The sequence below is a fragment of the Xylocopa sonorina genome, chromosome 12, assembly GCF_050948175.1.
Source record: "Xylocopa sonorina isolate GNS202 chromosome 12, iyXylSono1_principal, whole genome shotgun sequence".
In the NCBI taxonomy this organism is placed as follows: domain Eukaryota; kingdom Metazoa; phylum Arthropoda; class Insecta; order Hymenoptera; family Apidae; genus Xylocopa; species Xylocopa sonorina.
In genome coordinates this window covers 2,576,135-2,595,406 of record NC_135204.1, presented here as the reverse complement: position 1 = coordinate 2,595,406, position 19,272 = coordinate 2,576,135, and the positions used below count along the sequence as shown (strand labels likewise).

General features: G+C 42.6%; 1 protein-coding gene across 3 annotated transcripts in view; it reads left to right on the top strand.

The window, feature by feature from the left end:
- The window catches only part of LOC143429935 (uncharacterized), a 411,918-nt gene that overhangs the window by 49,267 nt on the left and 343,379 nt on the right, over positions 1-19,272 (top strand). For all 3 annotated transcript variants that reach the window (XM_076905794.1, XM_076905793.1, XM_076905795.1), the window contains exon 2: positions 725-1,588. In XM_076905794.1, coding sequence (XP_076761909.1) covers positions 725-1,588 — 864 coding nt within the window. The remainder of the gene's footprint in view (positions 1-724; positions 1,589-19,272) is intronic.

Sequence of the window (19,272 nt, the reverse complement as noted above, 5' to 3'; positions counted from 1 at the left end):
AGATAGAGAAAATGACGCCATTCAAATCAGTTTTCGTTTCATTTCGATATCTTAATCCATTGCTGAAGTATAAAGGATCAAAGCGTTTTCATTCATAACGACGCGCAAGATGGCGGCGGTAGTTATGAATGACTTGACCCACATTTTTTCCTGGAAATGCGTATACATTAATAGTAATAGTAAAAGTACGCCTGGCATACATCTCGCACTGACCAGCCCGCGTGACTGACGATTGAGGTAGGTCAATAACTAAGTTCGAGCGAGAGGTCCGAGTGTTTCCGACGAGGACAAACATAATAACCGATTAAAAATTATCCTACTCTTCACACAACTATATTTTGGGGACGGGAAGTTAGATCGACAATCGTTTTCAAGAAGAAGGTGTCAAGTTTCTAACAAGCTAAATATCGTAAAGTAACAATTTTTATCTTTGGAGATATAGCGCTTCCAATTTTTTATAATTTTAATACGGATTAATTGGGGTTTTAATTAATTTCATGTCGAAAATGTTTAACTTTTTCGTGGTTAAATTCTATCAAACATTGGAAAACTCAGTGCAAATGTTCCTATTATACATTTTATGAAAAAAGTCAAAGAAAATGATGAAGGATTACATTTCTGTTCAATAAAAATTAACAATTATACCTGTTAATCGCATAGAAATAGTTTTGGATTCACGTTATCTAATTAAAGTTATAACCCATCTATCATTTTCCGTTTGTAGGTGATACCGGCGGAGCGTCGTGGACCAGAAAAAGAAGAGACCTGGACCTTAGCTCCAGACCACCACGACCCGTGCGTATTCTTCGACGAAATCCCCGACGCGAAACCGAAACCACCCCACGACGCGGACAATGCACAATCTCGGATCGTCACGGACACGGGCGAAACGAGCGAGCACCCAGGGAGCGGAACCTTGCCGCGGACCCAAGAGACCAGAAAGAGCAAGACGAAAAAGGTGAAAAGCTATCTGAGGAAGTGCAAGGGTGCTCTTTCCAAAGGCGATGAGACTCCGTCGGAGAAGAAGCGGCAGGAACACTGCACCTCCTGGTACCTGGACGAGTCCCATCAAGAGGACGCAGAAGCTCTCCTAGAAAAACAGTCAGAATTCTCGGACGAGAGGCTCGTAGAAGCGGAAGAGGCGGCGTCTCTTGTACCAGACGAGCTCGAAGACAACGCGACGCAACCAGTCGATCCCCTGGAGGATCCGACAAAACCGGAGGATCGCGACGAGCCTGGAGACGAGGCTCTCGCGAGGCTAGCCGACGATGAGCAAAAGGCCGACCTGAGAAGAAGTAGAACGTCCCTCTACGAGGACGCGAGGGACTCGATGAACGATCGCGAGTGTACGGCTGAAGAAACATGCGCATCCGGCGATCCCCAGAGGAACGACGCCGTCTCCATGGAGACGTTGACCACCGAGGACACGAATTTGAACAAGTGTGACTCGAACGACACGCTGATAGCGGAAGTGGCGAACAGTGGACCGGATATCTCGACGTCTGCGGACGTTGACGAGGGAAAGGAAGAGGAGACGCGCGATTTCGAGACGGACGGCGAAATTGTGACCGCTTTATCCCTGGTTGGGGTGAGTAGAATTTCCTGTTTCTCTTTTACGTAGGGAAATCCTCATTGATGCCCGGAAATTGAGGATTTCTTCTGCGCGTGTAGAAGGATTCTGGGAATATTCGGTCTCCTTCTGCCGAGTAGGTCGATCGTACTTCGTCGTTTACTCGTTCGTGCGAGAGTCGTTGGATAAATAAACGGGAATCACTCATAACGCGAGATCACGGCTGATAGCACCGATTCGAGACGGTCGTATCGAATCTAACGGTATTGGGTAGCGGCGCGGAAGACAGAAAACCGGCGCCCATTTGAATACAAACCATAGACGATCGCAACGCGTGCGTATGGCGGTAAAGCAAATTGCAACACACAGAGAGGCGGCCGCGAGCGACGTCGGCGTATACGCTCGCGTAATTTATTCTGCGCGCGCTTAATGCACTTGTACCGATGATTAAAACGTAATTTCCGCGGATACGAGTGAAACGTGCGCGGACTTTTCTCAGGTCGGTTCATGATTTACAACGGACGTTCGTAGTCGCTCTATGATTTACACCGCGCCACTGTTGAAGAACAATTTGATCGCGCGTCATATGGGCGAACTGCTCTGGGCGAATGTGTTTACCATTAATCACTTGGCATATGATTAAATTTAAAGAAATTTTATATACATCATTTAATTTCATTTGATTCTTCATACATACATTTTGTATGATCTTAAAATTAAAATATTTTTGTAAATTGGATAGATTTTTAACGCATATAATTCTAGGTACTTCGAACGGTTGCAATAACAAAAAAGATAATGAAAATTATAAGGATGAAGTGCAATGAAAATGAATAGTATACTAGTAGTATTGAAGTGTATGATATTTTTCAAAATTTTGAGACGGAGGTAATGGCACTTAGTATTGTTTAGATTACCAGCTGGTTTTACTTCACTATTATTAATACTTTCAACAAAGTATTTTACTATTTATAACACCTTTCAGTACTTCACTAGACTAAGTCAACTTGTAACCCTTACATCTCAACAGTACCCAGTAATAATCTCTTTTTATCTTCTTTAGAATACTTCTTTTTTAATCCATAACATTCTCCCAATTGGCACCTAATCAAATTCTAAGAAAATCTACTTGATTCTATATTCTTCTTTTTCACCTAAACATTATTATGGGATTGAGAGATTATTTTATTGTATATTATACATTGTTACTTTTCCTCTTAAAACTGAAACTCGCACATCACACCCAGACATCCTTTTATACATTCACTCATCAAATATTCTCGATTCTTTCATTCAGTTACTCTTATGCATAATTCACAATTACATTCTCAGCTTTAATGTATACTAAGTCGCACACAATAAAATCATTTACACCCTGCGATATATACTGTCTCACATTTTAAGAGAATTAAGAGAACTGTAAGAAAACAATGCGACTGAATTTGTTAAATTTAATGATTGTATTGAGCAGTTGGTTCTAGAAGGACTTTTTCTAGTTTATTTTTCTGCACCCCAGCTCTTCTTCCAAGTTTCATAATTCTTTCCAATCCTGTATCAGTCCGTACTAGTCCTTATCGTTATAAATAAGACAAATTCGCGCAATTTAAAACTTGTTAAGTAACTCCTGAAATTGTATAACGTCTCTGACACGTCATTGTATATTTTGGCATGGGAAACGCATGACGTAACAGAGACTCCATTTGACGTCATGGGGTTAACGAAATTATTTAGTTGGATCGAAACATCGGATCTCTTCTACTTTAAAGAAAATCAATTCGTGTCTATTGAGTGAGAGACATTTAAATCTCACTCGATAAAAAGAACATATTTAAAGAATTAACCAAACATTTTCACCTTGTTTCAATTCTCATACAGAGAAGTTGGTATCTTAAATCGAACTCAAAAGGACCCTTCGAGAGCGACACGAAAAAATTGCAATCGTTATCTGTGAATTTATAAGGACCGCGTGGTCCGCGGACACGCGAGGCTCGTCCGTGTTCGCCCCCCCTCGTTTCGATCGTTGTCTGAAATTCGCGTGGGCGTAGCCTGGCAAAGATTACCGTGGATTTGTCTCGTTTATCGATCGTGGCTTATCAACGACAGCCCGCGTGGCAACATGACTCGGCGGGAATTCGAGTTCACGCGGTGAACGCGAGTTGACAAACGGCGACGCCCGTGCCGAAAGCCGCTCTGCCCCGAGAAAGTTGTATAATACTCCTCTCGCCACGTGCTGGATTCTAACATTCGTCGTAGCGATGAGCATCAAAGCGAGCGTTCCAACTGAAACGCAAATCGCGTTGGACGAAAGGGTCAGTATCAAAGATGAAGACGAAGAATCCACTCTTCCTTACACCGCGAGAATTTTCTTCTCCGACCAAAAATTCGAACGCTCCCAGACAATACTGGTCGACAGAAAAACCGCACCACTTTCACCCAGGAAATAATCATTATCGATGCACAATACCTTCGTGTCGCGTTTGAATCGTACCGTGCGCCGTTCTTTCGCATTTTTCCGGGGCAAAAGAAACGCTGTGGGCAGGGACGTGCCATTCCGTGGCATGCAAATCGATCGATAATTGATAGGGAATGATAGCGTGGTTCGGGCGGTGTTTCGATTATTAAACGTCGGAGGGATCAGTCGCGGCGGGTTTTTACGAAATTCGCACGCGCGATCGCGCTTGGCGCCGCTTACACAGATAGGCTGTAGAACGTCTCCGTGAGTAGACTAGGAAGAGTTGAGTTAGGTTACGCTGGTTTCGTCGAGGTACTTGTTAAGGCGGTCCCGCGGAGCCAGAGGTGTACATGGGTGTTACAGGAATCGTAGTCGTTAATTATATGGCGCGTGCTCTATCTGGATCGATTGTCGGATGGAATTGGTACGCATATGTATCGTGTTTTTGTCGATAGTTTAACCTCTTGATGTGATCCATGGAGCTTTGTAATTCGAGTTTTAACCCTTTGACTACGACGGAGTTTGAGACGCAACAGCCATATCATACGGTAGGAATTCGATGGTGATGTACACAAACGCTGAATTTTACTACGTTAAAACAATATTATTTATTTTTTGTACTCTGCATTGAGTTGTTTCTGTATTGTTGCATCGCAAACTTTCTAAGCATCTTTAGACGCTTACAGTGTCACAAGCACTAGCTTTTGAAGCGTTCACAGTGGTACAAGCGCAAGCTTTCTAAGCACTTACAGTCTCATAAGCGCAAGCTTTCTAAGCGCCTACAGCATTACAAGTGCAAGTTTTCAAAGCGTTGTTAGGCGGCAACAGTAGTCAAAGGGTTAGCTGTTGAATTCGTAGATGAAAATGGGATTGAAGTTATCATTAATGTTGAATTTACGTTTGACTCTCCTCTAAACAAAATCAAGGAATTTTTCATAGATTTTAATCTCTACGTATGCAGTGAAGAATAGAAATAAGATTCGTCTGCAATCTAAAACATATCTTGTTAAATTTTGTATTAAAGATAAGAAATTCGAAATGTTATTAGTTAAGTCAATTAAAAAAAAAAAAAAAATCCAATGTCACGAGCGATGCAAATCAGCGTCGTCCATCAACATTCCGGCGTGCGCTCGCGTCAAAACGGCAAGCAATTAGAGGGAAAAAGCGGTCGCGCGAGTTTCGTTCCCGATGACGGCGGGGATGGCAAAAAGATATCGCGCGTAACAAGCTCGGGGAATCCCAGTCGTTCCACGGAACACGGTGGCCAAGCAGACAGGGCGAGAAAAGTCCCGGAAGTGGCGGCTAGGTTCATTCCACTTGTCCCCAGGGCGGCGGCGAAGCATGTGTTCGGCTCGCGTGAGTCGAAAGCCACAGGTAGGCTGTAGGTGGGCGCGTTTCCACTGGCGTTACAGCTAGAGATGGAATTGAGTTTCATAAACATTCGCGAATATGGGCCAACTCTATCGCCAAAACTTCGTTTCGTTGAATTTTGATAAAAATTCAGTTGTCAAAGATATTTAAAACGTAGAAATTGAACAAAGTCCAATTTTGTAAGCATTAAATATCAACTCGTCAAAATATACTCGTATTTTAAACTATCAGAAGTGAAATATAGAAACAGATCTTGATTAAAAATTTTCTTTTTCTAGTTGGAAATATTAAATCTAAAGTTCTGTCTGTTTGCATAGTGAAGGGAAATAATACATTTCTCATGCATTTAATAATATTTATTGTACAATGTAATTTCCATCGTTACCTATGCTGACTCATAACTTATTATTTCTCCGTTAGAATTAATTACTCTTTTAAAAATCGCATATTCCAAAAACCTTGTTGATATGAAATCCTCTTGTTTCATTTCTTTTAAAATAAATTTATTACTTTTCCGGCATTTTTTGATAACATTATGAAATCTTGGGTAGGAAACGGTAAATTATTTTTTTTTAATGATATTTCTACAATACCAAAATCTCTGTCATTCCGTAAAAACGAACATCTTAATACTAAGAATTTATATGGTCTTTTATATTCACATTAAACTGACAAATAGATTTAGGTTACTTTCAAAATAAAAATTTGTATTATTCCTTATTGATTTTAAATGTTTGATTCTAAATGAAAAGAAAACGTACAAATGTAAGTATTAAAATAGCTAGCTTGAGATTTGTTTGAAAAATGGTTTCGATTTTTCTTAATTCGGTTGGAGTCGAGGTTGCTCGCGACTCGTTCGAACCCATCGATGATTTCTAACACCCGCGAGTGGCACGTACGCGCGTACGGGGTGGCGTAAATCCGAGCAGTCGACTGAGCGGTCGAATCGCCGTTGAAACGCTACCCGATCATCAGTCGTGAAAGCGTAGCCGGGGAAAATGATCGGCCGCGTGCACCTGGTGCACGACACGCACGCTTCGTTCACGCATTCGCGTACCCGTTACCTCGTCTGGATTATAGATTAAGCAGCGCCTGCGCGGGGAAAAACGATAAGCGGAACACCGCGGGATTTATTGTAATTGGCGGTAATGACGGTTTTACGCCACTGCTGCCACCATCGTCGCCATTAAACAGCCGCGTTCGCTCGGGGTGGGTGCGCGTACTTAGATGTTTCTTCGTCTGCCTGCTCGTTACGAAGGAGTTTCATGTGTACCGGGTTCTTTGACTTGGGTGTTTAGCTAGGAGTTCCAGCATTTTTTGATTTGTCAACGTTGTTGCATACCAACTCACTATTTCATGAACCATAGCTATCATCACGGTGGAGATCACACCCTCAGTATCTCCTGCTTGTCGTAAGAGGCGACTAATAGGGGGAAGAAAGGGTCAACGAAGATGTAGAAAAGATAGTAGGATATTAAATGCAAGAAGTGTACAAAAAGAATACATATGGAGTGACTATGCGACGAGAAATGTATGAGAAAGGAAAGAAGAAATATACATAGGAAAGAGATTGTTCAAAATAATATAAGAGAAAGTTTTCCGTTGGGCAAAATAAGAGCATTACACTCTTCCAAACACCATCTACAGGCATTAAAAAATCCAAAACTTAAATAACTCGTCTGTAAATTTCAAAGTAGATGCCAATGGATGGACGCAACTTTAAAAGTACAAAAAAAGAAAAAATAGTACCCGTTCCGATTCCACCTGCTCGCGTAGCGGCGCCCATCCATTAGGTCGCATCACCGTGTTCTATGGCCGCGCGAGCCGCCCGTTATCAACTAAACGAGATTCCGTGGGCAAGCTGCCTTTCTAGTTTCTTTATTAGCATCGTGTGCCGGCTATTTAAATATCGAAGATATTGAATAAGCCGGTTACGTCCGAGGGTTCTCCAGCGTCGGATAAAGGATCGTTTCTTCATTGAACCGTGGCGGGTCCGCCCGATCGAATCGCGCGGCGATCCTTTCGCATGCTGAAAGGGAAAGAGTGAGAGGAGGGATTATTCCGCGTGACTTCCGATCGGAATATAGTTTACCGGGCCGTTCTTTTCATCGGTGACTTTCGCCGTGATAGCGATTTCTTCTTCTTTCCGATGGCCACGGGCACCGCGATAATAACGTGTCAACGTTCACGGGACCTCGTGTCAGACCACCCGTTTCCGGGTTATGCTCGCGGGGACCTGGACGACCGTGCGCCTTCTTGTATCCGCTCGATCGCGATCGAACAATGACGACCACCGATTTGGAGCGAGACTGTTGTGACGCAGGACTTAACGTTCGGCCAGTTTTCAGGTTATCCGCGTGTTCGCTGTACGTTCTTTTTATCGCCGAGTGTTTTCTCCTTTTGGTGTTACTTGGGTAACTTACTTTTGGTTATTCGCGTCGTTCTGACTCGTGAAAAAAGCGCTGTAGGTTTTCAGAGTGGACGTTCTCGGAGTAGGAAGACAGTAGGTCAGAAATGGAAATGGTATCAGGTCATCAGGATGTATAATCTGAAGGAATTAACGCTTTACAGTCACATTTATATTCGAGAGAACTGACTTTCCTCTCTTTTTCTTTCAGTTTTTAGGCATGTCAATTTTACCAACCAGTCTTGATACTTCGAATGATATTATCTGAAGAATTTAACGTTTTTTAATTCATCCGGGGATCTAAGTACTTGCTAAGTATCTGTTAGGGTTAAAACGCACGACTATTTAGCTTCTAGCGCAAAAGGAGACTTTTTAATTGCACCAACGCTGGGAACCGAGTAGCAAAAGAATGTCTGTGGTTGGTGTCGCCTTGCTATTAGCTTATGTCCGCTACAAGCCGCTATATCCAAGCGGTAATCGTCCAGCTCGCAATTCCCTTGGTGAAACCTAAACCGTCTTTATCCGCGTGGAAAACGCTACAATCTTAGCCAACCTATGTAAGTAAGAACGTCGTAACGATGCAACAAAGCCGCGGAACGATCGTGTCCGAACGACAGTAATTTTCCAATAGATAACAAATTATCCACGCCCAATTATCAGTAAGTTATCGACACCTAATCGACGATAATCCTCGAGGAGAGGGTGGCTCGTTGGTGGCTCTCGGCGCAGGGATCGCTCGAAGGGTCCCTCGAAAACGGTCGGCCATTAATATTGCCCCGCGTTCGAAACGAGCAACACCCGATACCCACCACTTGGAACGTGTAAGATTACAATCCTTTCTCTCGCTACGGTACCCGACTACCGTTAAATATATGTTTTACAGCGCGTTCGGAACAAGCGGTTCTCCCTTTCCGTTCCGCCCCCGACGAGCCACGGTCTCGTTCGCGGTCGATTGAGAAGCGAACGCGTTACCTGTCGACGACGATCCGGAGGATCGACTTTCAAGGTCGAGAATTCAATGGCAAGCGCGCGACGGTTAACGAGCAATTAAATTTCGCGGTTTGCGGACCGCGCGAGCTGCGGTGAACCGCATCCACCCCTTTCAACCTCCAAACACGGTGATCCACGCGGTGTTTTACGTAGGACAAATCGATGTCGCGACTTGACACGCTTTTTCGTGAATCCTGGAGAAATTTGCCTCATTCTTTGGTCCGATTCAGGTTCGACAGTGATGTCTGAACAGCCATTTAGATGCTGTTCTTGCCGCGATATCTCGGAAGACATTCACATGGTTTCAAGAAACACTCGTCAAGCAAAATTGGCAAGGTTTTTTAACGTTTCAACGGTGAACGGTCGTGATTATCGACACTGTAACTGTGGGGATCACATTGGAAGATCCGTTAGTTTGCAGTCGATCGATAAATAATCTTTTAATGTCGGCAGAGTAGAAATCGAGGAGAGTTTAACCTTTGGTCGTTTCCAAAATTCAACTGAAAAATTGTCGCGAGCTGGTCATCGAGGATTCGTCATGGCCGCCAGGATGACGGTTCGATCGATAAGGATCCACGAATTCGCAATAAGCCCGGAGAAAGCATCCGCGGAAACGGCTGCTTTCACGAAACCGCGAATCTCAACGGGATATTTTTTCGCTATCCGGCACGCTGTGATATTCCAGTGGAACATCTCTTCCTGGTCTTTGGGTCACCGTCTAAGGCTAAGGCAATCGAATTCTCTTTTATCTTCCTTTGCGTCGAATTTATTTATTATATAAACATGATTGAATTATCGTGTCACGCTTCTGTTGAAAAATTTGTCTCTTCATAGCATATTCCATATAAAATATGGAAACTTTCATCGATCTTACAGCTTGTCGAGTAAATCAATCCAAACTTGGTATTTGTTCTCTATTACATGTCCATAGACTCTTGATTTCACACATTTTTACATACGAAAAATTCTCTTACTTCTCAAGCTAACTTCTCGTCCACAAAATGTGATTTAATTCATTTACTGGTAGCATAAAATTTAGTGATTGCATTAGTATTGCCAATTCCGTACCGAAAAACTTCAAACACGATGCTATATGTATGTCTGTGATCAAAAAATGTTTTCCATCGCAAAAAAATGAACATTAAAACACATTCTGCGAGTAATTTAGCAACATCCTGCTCGGTTGGACGTGAACCGCCCAGACATGTTCGTGGAGAGAAAGTGATTGGCAAGAGGAGATTTTAGTCTCGACGCCCTGGTTCGGCGTTCTTTCGTGATACTCGTGATACGACGATATCTTCTCCGGGCTGTACTCAATGCGCATTAGCCGCGCCGCGCGTGTCACCGTCCATCGGGTCACGTTTCCGGTAATTAACGGTTCGCGTCATCGCTGGGGTCCCCGCGGTTGTTACGTCTGTCGATTGTTGCGAGCATCCGTTGGGCTCGGTTGATTGCGCGCTCCATTTTGGGGCTGCGCGGTGACAATTAGCGTATCAAATGATGATTCGAACGTAATCACAGAAAACTTGCATGTGGTTCCTAAAAAGATTGAATGTATAGGCGATTGTAACCGTTTGACTTCGACTGGCGACTTGGGGCACGCGTAGCCTCGAGAACGTTGAAAAACAACGGATCTTCGCTATGTAGGTGCGAATATTGCCTCGTGTTGAGCCCTGTGCCCTATTTGGGAGACGTAATCTCATACAAATTAAAGGGACAGCTTTGGAAATTGTGAATGGAGAATTTTGTAGCATTGGACTTGAAGTCGTTGAATCTCAAACTTTTCAGTAAAACGTATACACGATTGGGTTCGCGATAGCGCTTCTCAATTTCTACTTCTCAAAGTCCCAAGTAGCGCGATGGCGCAGTTGTTCTACCTATTAGTAGAAAACCTTTCGTTATCTTTGTTGTACCATTCTTATGAGTGTGCAGCGTGCAGCCAATTTGGCAATTCTCATCGAGTAGTTGACACCTTGAAGCATCGAACTAGAGGAGCGCGATTGCATCGTCTAGTACTTAAACGGTTAAGACAGATTGCTGCGCGTCTCGCGACAGTCAGCCTAAAGTCTCAGAGTACTTTGTTGTTATTGTACAGTTTTTTTTATTCAATCGAGCAGCGGCCGCTACTTTTTATTTTATCTGTCGCTTGAAAGTTGGTCAGAGTTTATCTCAGTGGACCAAACGCGTTCGAGCCGTAGCAGGAGAGTGAACTAGGCAGGAATTTAAATCGAGTACAAATTCGCGGCGGTATTCCCAGCGCGTTACGGAAGTCTTCGAGGTGGAACAAAGGGAAGGGTTCGAGGCGGCGTTTCTTCTGCCACGGAACGGCCACGGCTGGTACACGTCTGAGGGATTAAAGGATACGGTCGATTAATGGCCGAGCAGGCCGCCCGTTGCCTTTACTCCATCGGGTACCGTGGGTTTCGCGTGTTTCGCCGTGAAGAACGACGTGCTCCGGATTTAGGACAAGCGTTGCGTGATTCTATTTCCACGGCACGACCGCGCCGCTCCGTGTAACCCATATTCGTTGCGAACAGCCCGGATGAATCATGACGATCGATCACGAATGCACCCGCGTGGTCTACGCAAACGTTCGAGGTGAACGCGGTTGCCGCAACAAAAACTTGCAGCTATTCTGTTAAGCGTTTTCCCTTATTTCTCGAGGCTTTTGTACATACACTTCCACCATTTTCATTCAGTTCAATAACTGCCACGTATTGGTTCGGAGCAGATAACTTGATCTGTGTCATTCGAAAACAAGACTTTTGTAGGTGTAGATTTTATTTCAGAAAATGTTAAATATATACAATAATTTTAACATCATTCGTGTCTGCCACGAAATGACCAATAAAAATAAAGAAAATAGAGGAACGAATCACGGAAGGGGTGATCCTTCCGTTAAATAATAAGAGAAAAGATAAATTACAATAAAACAGCATAATCAATAAACAAAATATAATACATAAATTAGTAGATCCTGTAATGTGAAATAAGATAGAAAGAAAAAAGGATGGTACATATTATAGGAGGGGTATTTTCAGCCTTGTTCAAACTTTCCGCTTTAAGAAAAGGAAGGGGTGTGTACAAAAAACTATGAAAAATATTGCTACATACCAACAATCCTTAAGTGTCAGAAATTGAATCATCGCAACCACTATCGATTCATAATAGGCAAAACATGAAATACCCTAGTCAAAAGAAATGGAAGTAGATTATCTCAGGTTCACGAGAACGGTCGGTGCGATTAATAAGAAATCGCAGAAGAAACGTTCTTTCTGGCAGTTGCACCCAACGCTATTGTCCTCAGCTCCGTTCCTCGTCGTCGGGCAGCTCGGCTGGGTGGCGGTACGTGACCGACTGCCGCTCGCGGACAACGTATCGACAAGAACGCGTCTGAAAATCACAGACCGTCCAGTCACGGATATTAAGTAATAGACGGTCATTACCCCTGGGAGGCGAGCGCGCGGTGTCGCGCCGCGAATCATCCGTCGCGTCTCGTCGCTTTTTCCAAGACGATCACACCCAGCGAGCCCTGTGACCCACATCCCACGGTCCGGGCTCCTCTTCCGCCACGAGGATGACATTTTCCAGCCTCGTTGCCCCCCCTTCCCCGTTAACTAACGTTGCACGACGATCGTGCGCCGCTGCATCGTCGGACAAATTTATGGAGTCGGTTCCGTGGCTATCGTTGAAGCACCATGGGTGCGGGAAACGCACGGCTCTGTGGCGCAGCGCGCGTCCCGTCATTTAATTTCTCGTCGGAAAACTTGAGACTCTGTTGGATGACAGAGCAGGAAATTTTTGTACAACTTGGTCTATAAAAGGTTTTGGAAGCTTCGAGGTGACAAGTTAACGATTCTTCTAACCCCCTTTAGGCACCTATACTATCACAAGCACAAATTTTGTTTCAAGAATTATAGAAAGAAAGTTTTATTTATATCCAGTGAATCTCGAGAGCTGTCTTGTTGCTTGGGACTTGTTAACTTTTGCTATTTGCCTTTGTAATCAAAATTTACCCCTATCCTTAAAGACTTGCTATTAGTTATACGCAAGTTGCCATTAATAAGTTCAGCGGAAATTTCCTTGCAACAGTTTTGTTTTTAATGTTAGAGTTAGTCAAAGTCATCCAATCCTGGTTCCAAAGTGGAAAATAGCGAAAATTGAAGTCCTCCAACCCGGTCTATCTTCGTAAGACATCGGAAGTGCAGAGTTAAACCTGTAAATAAAGCTCGCCGCGCGGCTGATCGAAAAAGTTGATCGAATCCCAAGCGAGAAGAGTTTTCGTTTACCCGCGCGAGGACGACGACTCCTCTGGTTATTTTCTATGGCGACCGTGACCGGTAGAAAGCACCCGGGCGACCGGTTGATCGCACCTCGGTTCTTTGGCAAGGAGAGTCGAGAGCGCAGCCAGCCGGGGCCCGAACATACCGGCCCCTGGAAAGTCGAGAGGCGAGGAAAGGAGCTGGCGAGACGAGGACGGGGCTGAAGGAGAGGATGAAGAGGATCAGCGGCGCGTTAGCAACGCTTGTAGTCCGTCAGCCACCACGACACCGGATGTCTCTCTTCATTAAAGACCGTTCAAACGTCCCGGCGCGGCGAGACGTCCACCTAGACGGCTCAATCGGGGCCCCGCCGGTGCGAACAGACCCGTTTCCACGCGCAAAACATCCCGTCTTCGTCTCTGCCGTATCGCAATTAAAGATCACCCTCGCGTGCACCCTTTGCTCCGCCAAAAGAACCGAGCTTTCGTTTGCTTCTTTAATTCTGTCTCTTTCTGCGATCTGGGGATTTTCAACGTTGATAGACGCACCTAGCATTGGTAGACGCGCGATTATTATAGTTGATGCAATTAAGTTTTTTAATTGTTAGACTCGGGGCGAAATTGTTCAGGGAAAGTCGAGTCACTGCTCGATGTACTTGCTCTGCGATTTGGATACTTGGAATTGTAGCGTGGGAGAAGGATAATGTTAGGTTACTCGAGAGTATTAATCCATGGGGTTCTCAGGACTAGTTTCATGTAAATATTAAGTACACGAATGCGTAATGCGAGGGACTCGGAGATCGGTGGACCTTCCCAGGGCCTCTCCGTCCGCCTAGGAATTTCTCAGCGAGGAATCGAAGAAGAGAAGATCAATATTTGCCGTCTTGTCTAGCGCTGACTTGGACGTAGTCGAGGGCACTACATCGCGGGCCAATACCGTTTCTTACCGTCGAGCTCTCTTCAAGAATGGCATCTTCCCTCCTCGCGCCACCTATATCGCTATGAAATGTTAAAAAAAAAACGGTACCAGAAATTTCACACAACCGTTTCGATAATTTTAAACTTGCGCAGAAAAATGAAAACGAAAGTTTACACAGAATGGCTGCTGGTCAGCAGACGTTGCACGTGTCGTGTTTGCGCACGGAAGCGTTCGTGTTTGCGTTCGTGCAAGGAGCAAGTATGCCGCGTTGACTCGACAGCAAGCTGGTTGATCGTAAATGCTTCTTATAATCCGCGAGCGAGTTATATCGCGACGTGTACCGCGGATCTTCGACTTGACGATGTTCTTCTTATCGTTCAACAGGTTTAAAAGTGCCAACTGCGTAGTGAAAGGGTCGACCCACGGGTGGCCAAACCGTGACGCATTGGATGATTACAAATGGCGCATTCATACACTCCTCTTGCTCATCGGTTGGTTCTATTTTCTTGGCAGTTTGCAATTTTAGAATCTGAACAGTGTGTGCTTATGAAGGAAAGATGTTATTCATTTTCTTTTCCTAAGAAGCAGGTCCTATTTTTCAACACCAACTGTGAATGTGAAAAAATGAAAAAATTCTTGAGTTGTACGAGACATCTGTGAAAAGAATTGACGTATGGTACGAAAAAGGTTGACCACCCCTGGGTTAACCGACCGGTTGATATTTATTGACTCGTCGAGAAAGAGTTTGGGAAACTGTAGTGGGAAATGTAAACGTCTTCTGGTAACTCAAGTTGGTGGTCGATATTGCTTTACTCTTGTTGGAGAAAGTTCGTGTATGACGAACCTATTGGCAGGTTCGACGTTGGTTAATTGATTGATTGGTACCTGTTCGAAGTTAATGATCATGCGCAATGGGATTTTACAGTGTTTCGGTTCCTTCTGAGGTAGTAGTTGTGGGTTTGATAAATTGCAACTATGTTTCACTGGGTAGATTAATAAATGGAGGCAGTTTGTATCGCTTTGAACCAATAGATCGCAGTAAGATTCTATTTAGTTATTTTAGTTATTTTAGATTTTAATTTATTTAATTATCGATAATCGAGGAATGTTGTCACGTAAAGCGAGATACACTGTTTTAAACCATTGTTCCGCGTTCTGTACTTGAAAAGTCAAATTATGTGGAAACGTTGAGGAATTCGAATTCAACATTGCTCGTTCCCTTGCTGTAACAAGGAGCAGACAGGGACACGACGTACGTATCAATCTGAAGTTTAGATAATCGGATTGCAGGTTCTACCTAATTGTACTACATTCTACCAATTATCCGTGGAAGCAAACGTCTTGTCAATATAGACGATCGACAGGCTGCTTATACGGAAATCCATCGTCTTAAATTACCTGAAAACTTGAAAGCATTGCAATCCTGCAATACTATCCTTATTGCTAAAGAAAACTGAGTACATTCACGTATGGCCCCACCCTTTCGCAACTGGATTGTAAATTCTACCTTGTTGAGATTTTCTCTTTTGAAAAAGGCGATAAACGTGTGAGATAAAACTTGATTTAACAAATAACTTTGTGAATCGGACCTTTCTCTATGCCTGACAGACTACGACTAAATTAAACAGGGTAAAAAACCGTAAGGGCTTTGGTACCCACAATGCCTCCCTCAGGTCAATGTTATTAACGAGAGAAAGTCCTCTCGGTGTACTTAAAAATGTAGAGTTTTCTCTGCTGGCAAGCTCAATTGTTACGATATAACCGACCATAGATTTTTTTGGGGGTAAATTATTTACATATATGTCAAATATATATGTCTGTGTATTAAATTTGAATATTCAAAGTGAAATTAAACAATTTAAATTCCACTTACTCGAATGAGTTTACAAAAAAAATACAGATAAAATGTCTGACGTTCTATACGCAAAGCAATGTAATGCAATATTTCTCTGCTACATAGTTCTTGCAAATCGAACTAGGATCAAATAAAATTGATAAACTTAGTCAAACCTGTTTTGAATTCCTGCTTGATATTTGTGCAGTTTGCACTGCGCAACTTTGGAATTCTAGACGCATTTATTTAATTAAGAATTATTACACTTGGACAAGAGTCCCTAATAAATAGCGCCAATATGGATGGCATACCTATTTTGGCGCGAACACCACATATTAGAAGAATTTTCCTTTCCCAAGAGAAAATCTCTGCAAAACTCGATCCCCCGAAACTGAACTTAACCAATGAGAAGCGACGAAAGTGGAAGAAGTCAGAGCTCTAGGCGTTGCGTGTACCGTTCGCGGATGCAGCGGTGCCGAGGAAACCGGAGGATAGCGCGCGGTAGTACGCGAGTCCTTTCCATCGCGTCCCTCTGATTTGCATCAAGTTAGCCTGTTACGGGACGGCGGCGAAGCGTACGAATCCGCCCACGCGGGTATGCGCGCCGTTTTACAAAAGGCACCGACGCGGCGCGTTCCGCTCGGTGAACGCGCGTGGACGCCCGCTCGCGCGCCGCTGACAGAACGCGCTTACTGTGCTGTCCGCGTCGGCGACACGCACAATGCGCCCCGTACCTGGGCTTTTACGGTCTTTATCACTCGGATCAGCCGGCGTCCGGCTCTTTCCTATCGGACCCGTATTAGCCGGGCAACGCCGTGAGTAACCGCTACCGGAGCGGATTCGATCGCGCGTGCACGCGTCTGCGTTTATTTAAGGGTGCCGTTAGCGGCGCGCTTCCGGTTGCCGCGGTTGCCCGAGGCGCGCGACCGTTTCAAGTCGCGTCGCGTCCTATCTGGGTGTACGAGTTTTGCGATGGTTTCTGGGTTAACGAAGGGCGACACGCGGATGGGTGTTTACCTTTTTCTTTGTACGTTTAAATTCTCTAAATACAGGGATCAGGGGTTAGGGGTTGTCTTGGAATTTGTAAAGATTCACACCTTTAACCCCTTCAGTATAATTCATTGTAATGTACACTGGCTTAGAACTTCAGTGTCTAACTTAGAATATTAAAGTTGTGACTACAACTATACAATGTACGCCCTAGTTTTAAGCATATTTTTTTATGAAAAGTAGTATAATATCTCCATCTGTTTGATTTTATTTGAAACATGTGATATTACTGGTGGCGCATCAAATGGTAGGAAATTAAAAAAAAAAAATATATAAAAGTCAGATCTGAAGGGGTTAATGCCTTAACGCAGTAGCTAGTGACGTATCCGTTACGGAGTAGCGATCATTTCTATACCGAAATAGGAACAGCAAGCGAATTGGCTCGCGGCTGCTTCAGTTTTTAGTGTATAGGTTGTAAAACTGTAAAATTAAGTTATTATCCAAGAAACCAGTATGAAATCAACCAAGAAATCGGTTAAACCAGTCAACTAAACGACCAAGAAGCACACTGTTTATCAAGCACTCACAATCAACAACATTAAATCCCTTGGGCTTTAAGTTATCTGTGAGGCGACACATTGGATGTAACAATGGAGATGTTATTCTATAAGTACAGTGCGATTTATTTGAATTCTATTCTGTGCTTTGGATATTATCTACAGTGCTGGACAAAAGTATTGGCACAGCATGATTGTTATGATAAAAATGCTTATAACTATGAAACAAATTGTTAAAAAGGAAAAATTTGTTTACACGTTTATTTATTTATTATTCTAGATTATTATTTAACAGAAACAGTAATATAAATAAAGTGATATGCGAAATAATAACAAAAACATATTTATTGAGCGTTTTAAGCATGGACAAAAGTATTGGCACATTATACAAAATTTAGTGTAGTTGTATCTCTCCGAAAAAAATCCGATTGTCACTTGATGGTATAGGTAGGGGATTCCCTGATAGTCATTTTTTCTAACAGTCATCCTTAAGTTCAGTCGATTAGCAACATAGGAAATATAACAAGCAACAATGTCAAGAAGAGGGAAAGAAACTACAAGTGAAGAGAGAAAAATAATATTAAATTTGCACAAAATGCGAAAATCTTATAGTGAAATAGCAAAAAGTGTTAATAGAAGTCGATTCACTATTAGAAGTGTCGTAAAACGATTTGAGAATCAATCAGATTTCAAAAGTAGGAATCGAAGTGGACGTCCCTCAAAGTTAACAGTTAGAGAAAAACGGAAAATTGTAAAGGAAGTGAAAATAAATTGTAAATTAAACTCATCACAACTTAGAGCAAAGTTAAATGAAGAAAATAAAAAAGAAGTAAGTTCGAAAACTATACGGAGAGTGTTAAAAGATGCGGGATATTCTGCGTGTGTCGCAAGAAGGAAACCATACATATCCAAGAAGAATCGGAAGATGAGAAAAGAATTTGCAAAAGAATTTATAAAAAAGGATCCCACATTCTGGAATAACGTATTATTTTCAGATGAAACTAAATTTAATATATTTAAATCAGATGGCAGAGTATTAGTTTGGAGAAAGCCAAATACGGAAATGGATCCACAACATTTACAAGCCACTGTGAAACATGGAGGAGGTGGAGTCATGGTATGGGGTTCCATTGCAGCGTCTGGGGTTGGCGAATTAGTATTCATAGATGAGATTATGGACAAATATGTATATTTAAATATATTAAAGGAAAATTTATTTAAAAGTGCTAATAAATTAAATCTCCCGCGTGATTTTTATTTTCAACAAGACCATGATCCAAAACATACTGCCTATATTGTACGACAATGGATCGTTTACAATACCGCACATACATTAAATACCCCACCCCAGAGTCCAGACATGAATCCCATCGAACATGTTTGGAATGAATTAGAAAAAAAAATTAGAAAATATAATATAACAAACAAAAACCAATTAAAAGCTATTATTTTACAAGAATGGAACAATATAGAGCCGGATTTTACAAAAAAATTGGTAACTTCAATGCCAAAACGATTGAAGGAAGTTATCATGAGGAATGGAGGGCCAACCAAATATTAATTTTTAATTTCTAAGTACTTTCAATCATTTGTGCCAATACTTTTGTCCATGCTTAAAACGCTCAATAAATATGTTTTTGTTATTATTTCGCATATCACTTTATTTATATTACTGTTTCTGTTAAATAATAATCTAGAATAATAAATAAATAAACGTGTAAACAAATTTTTCCTTTTTAACAATTTGTTTCATAGTTATAAGCATTTTTATCATAACAATCATGCTGTGCCAATACTTTTGTCCAGCACTGTATATCTTTAGCTATTGTTGCGTTCAATGTGCCGCATCGTAGATAGCTCGGTTAGAGGACAGGGGATGGCCTTTAATGTTGTTGGTTGTGAGTGTTTGATAGAGAGAATG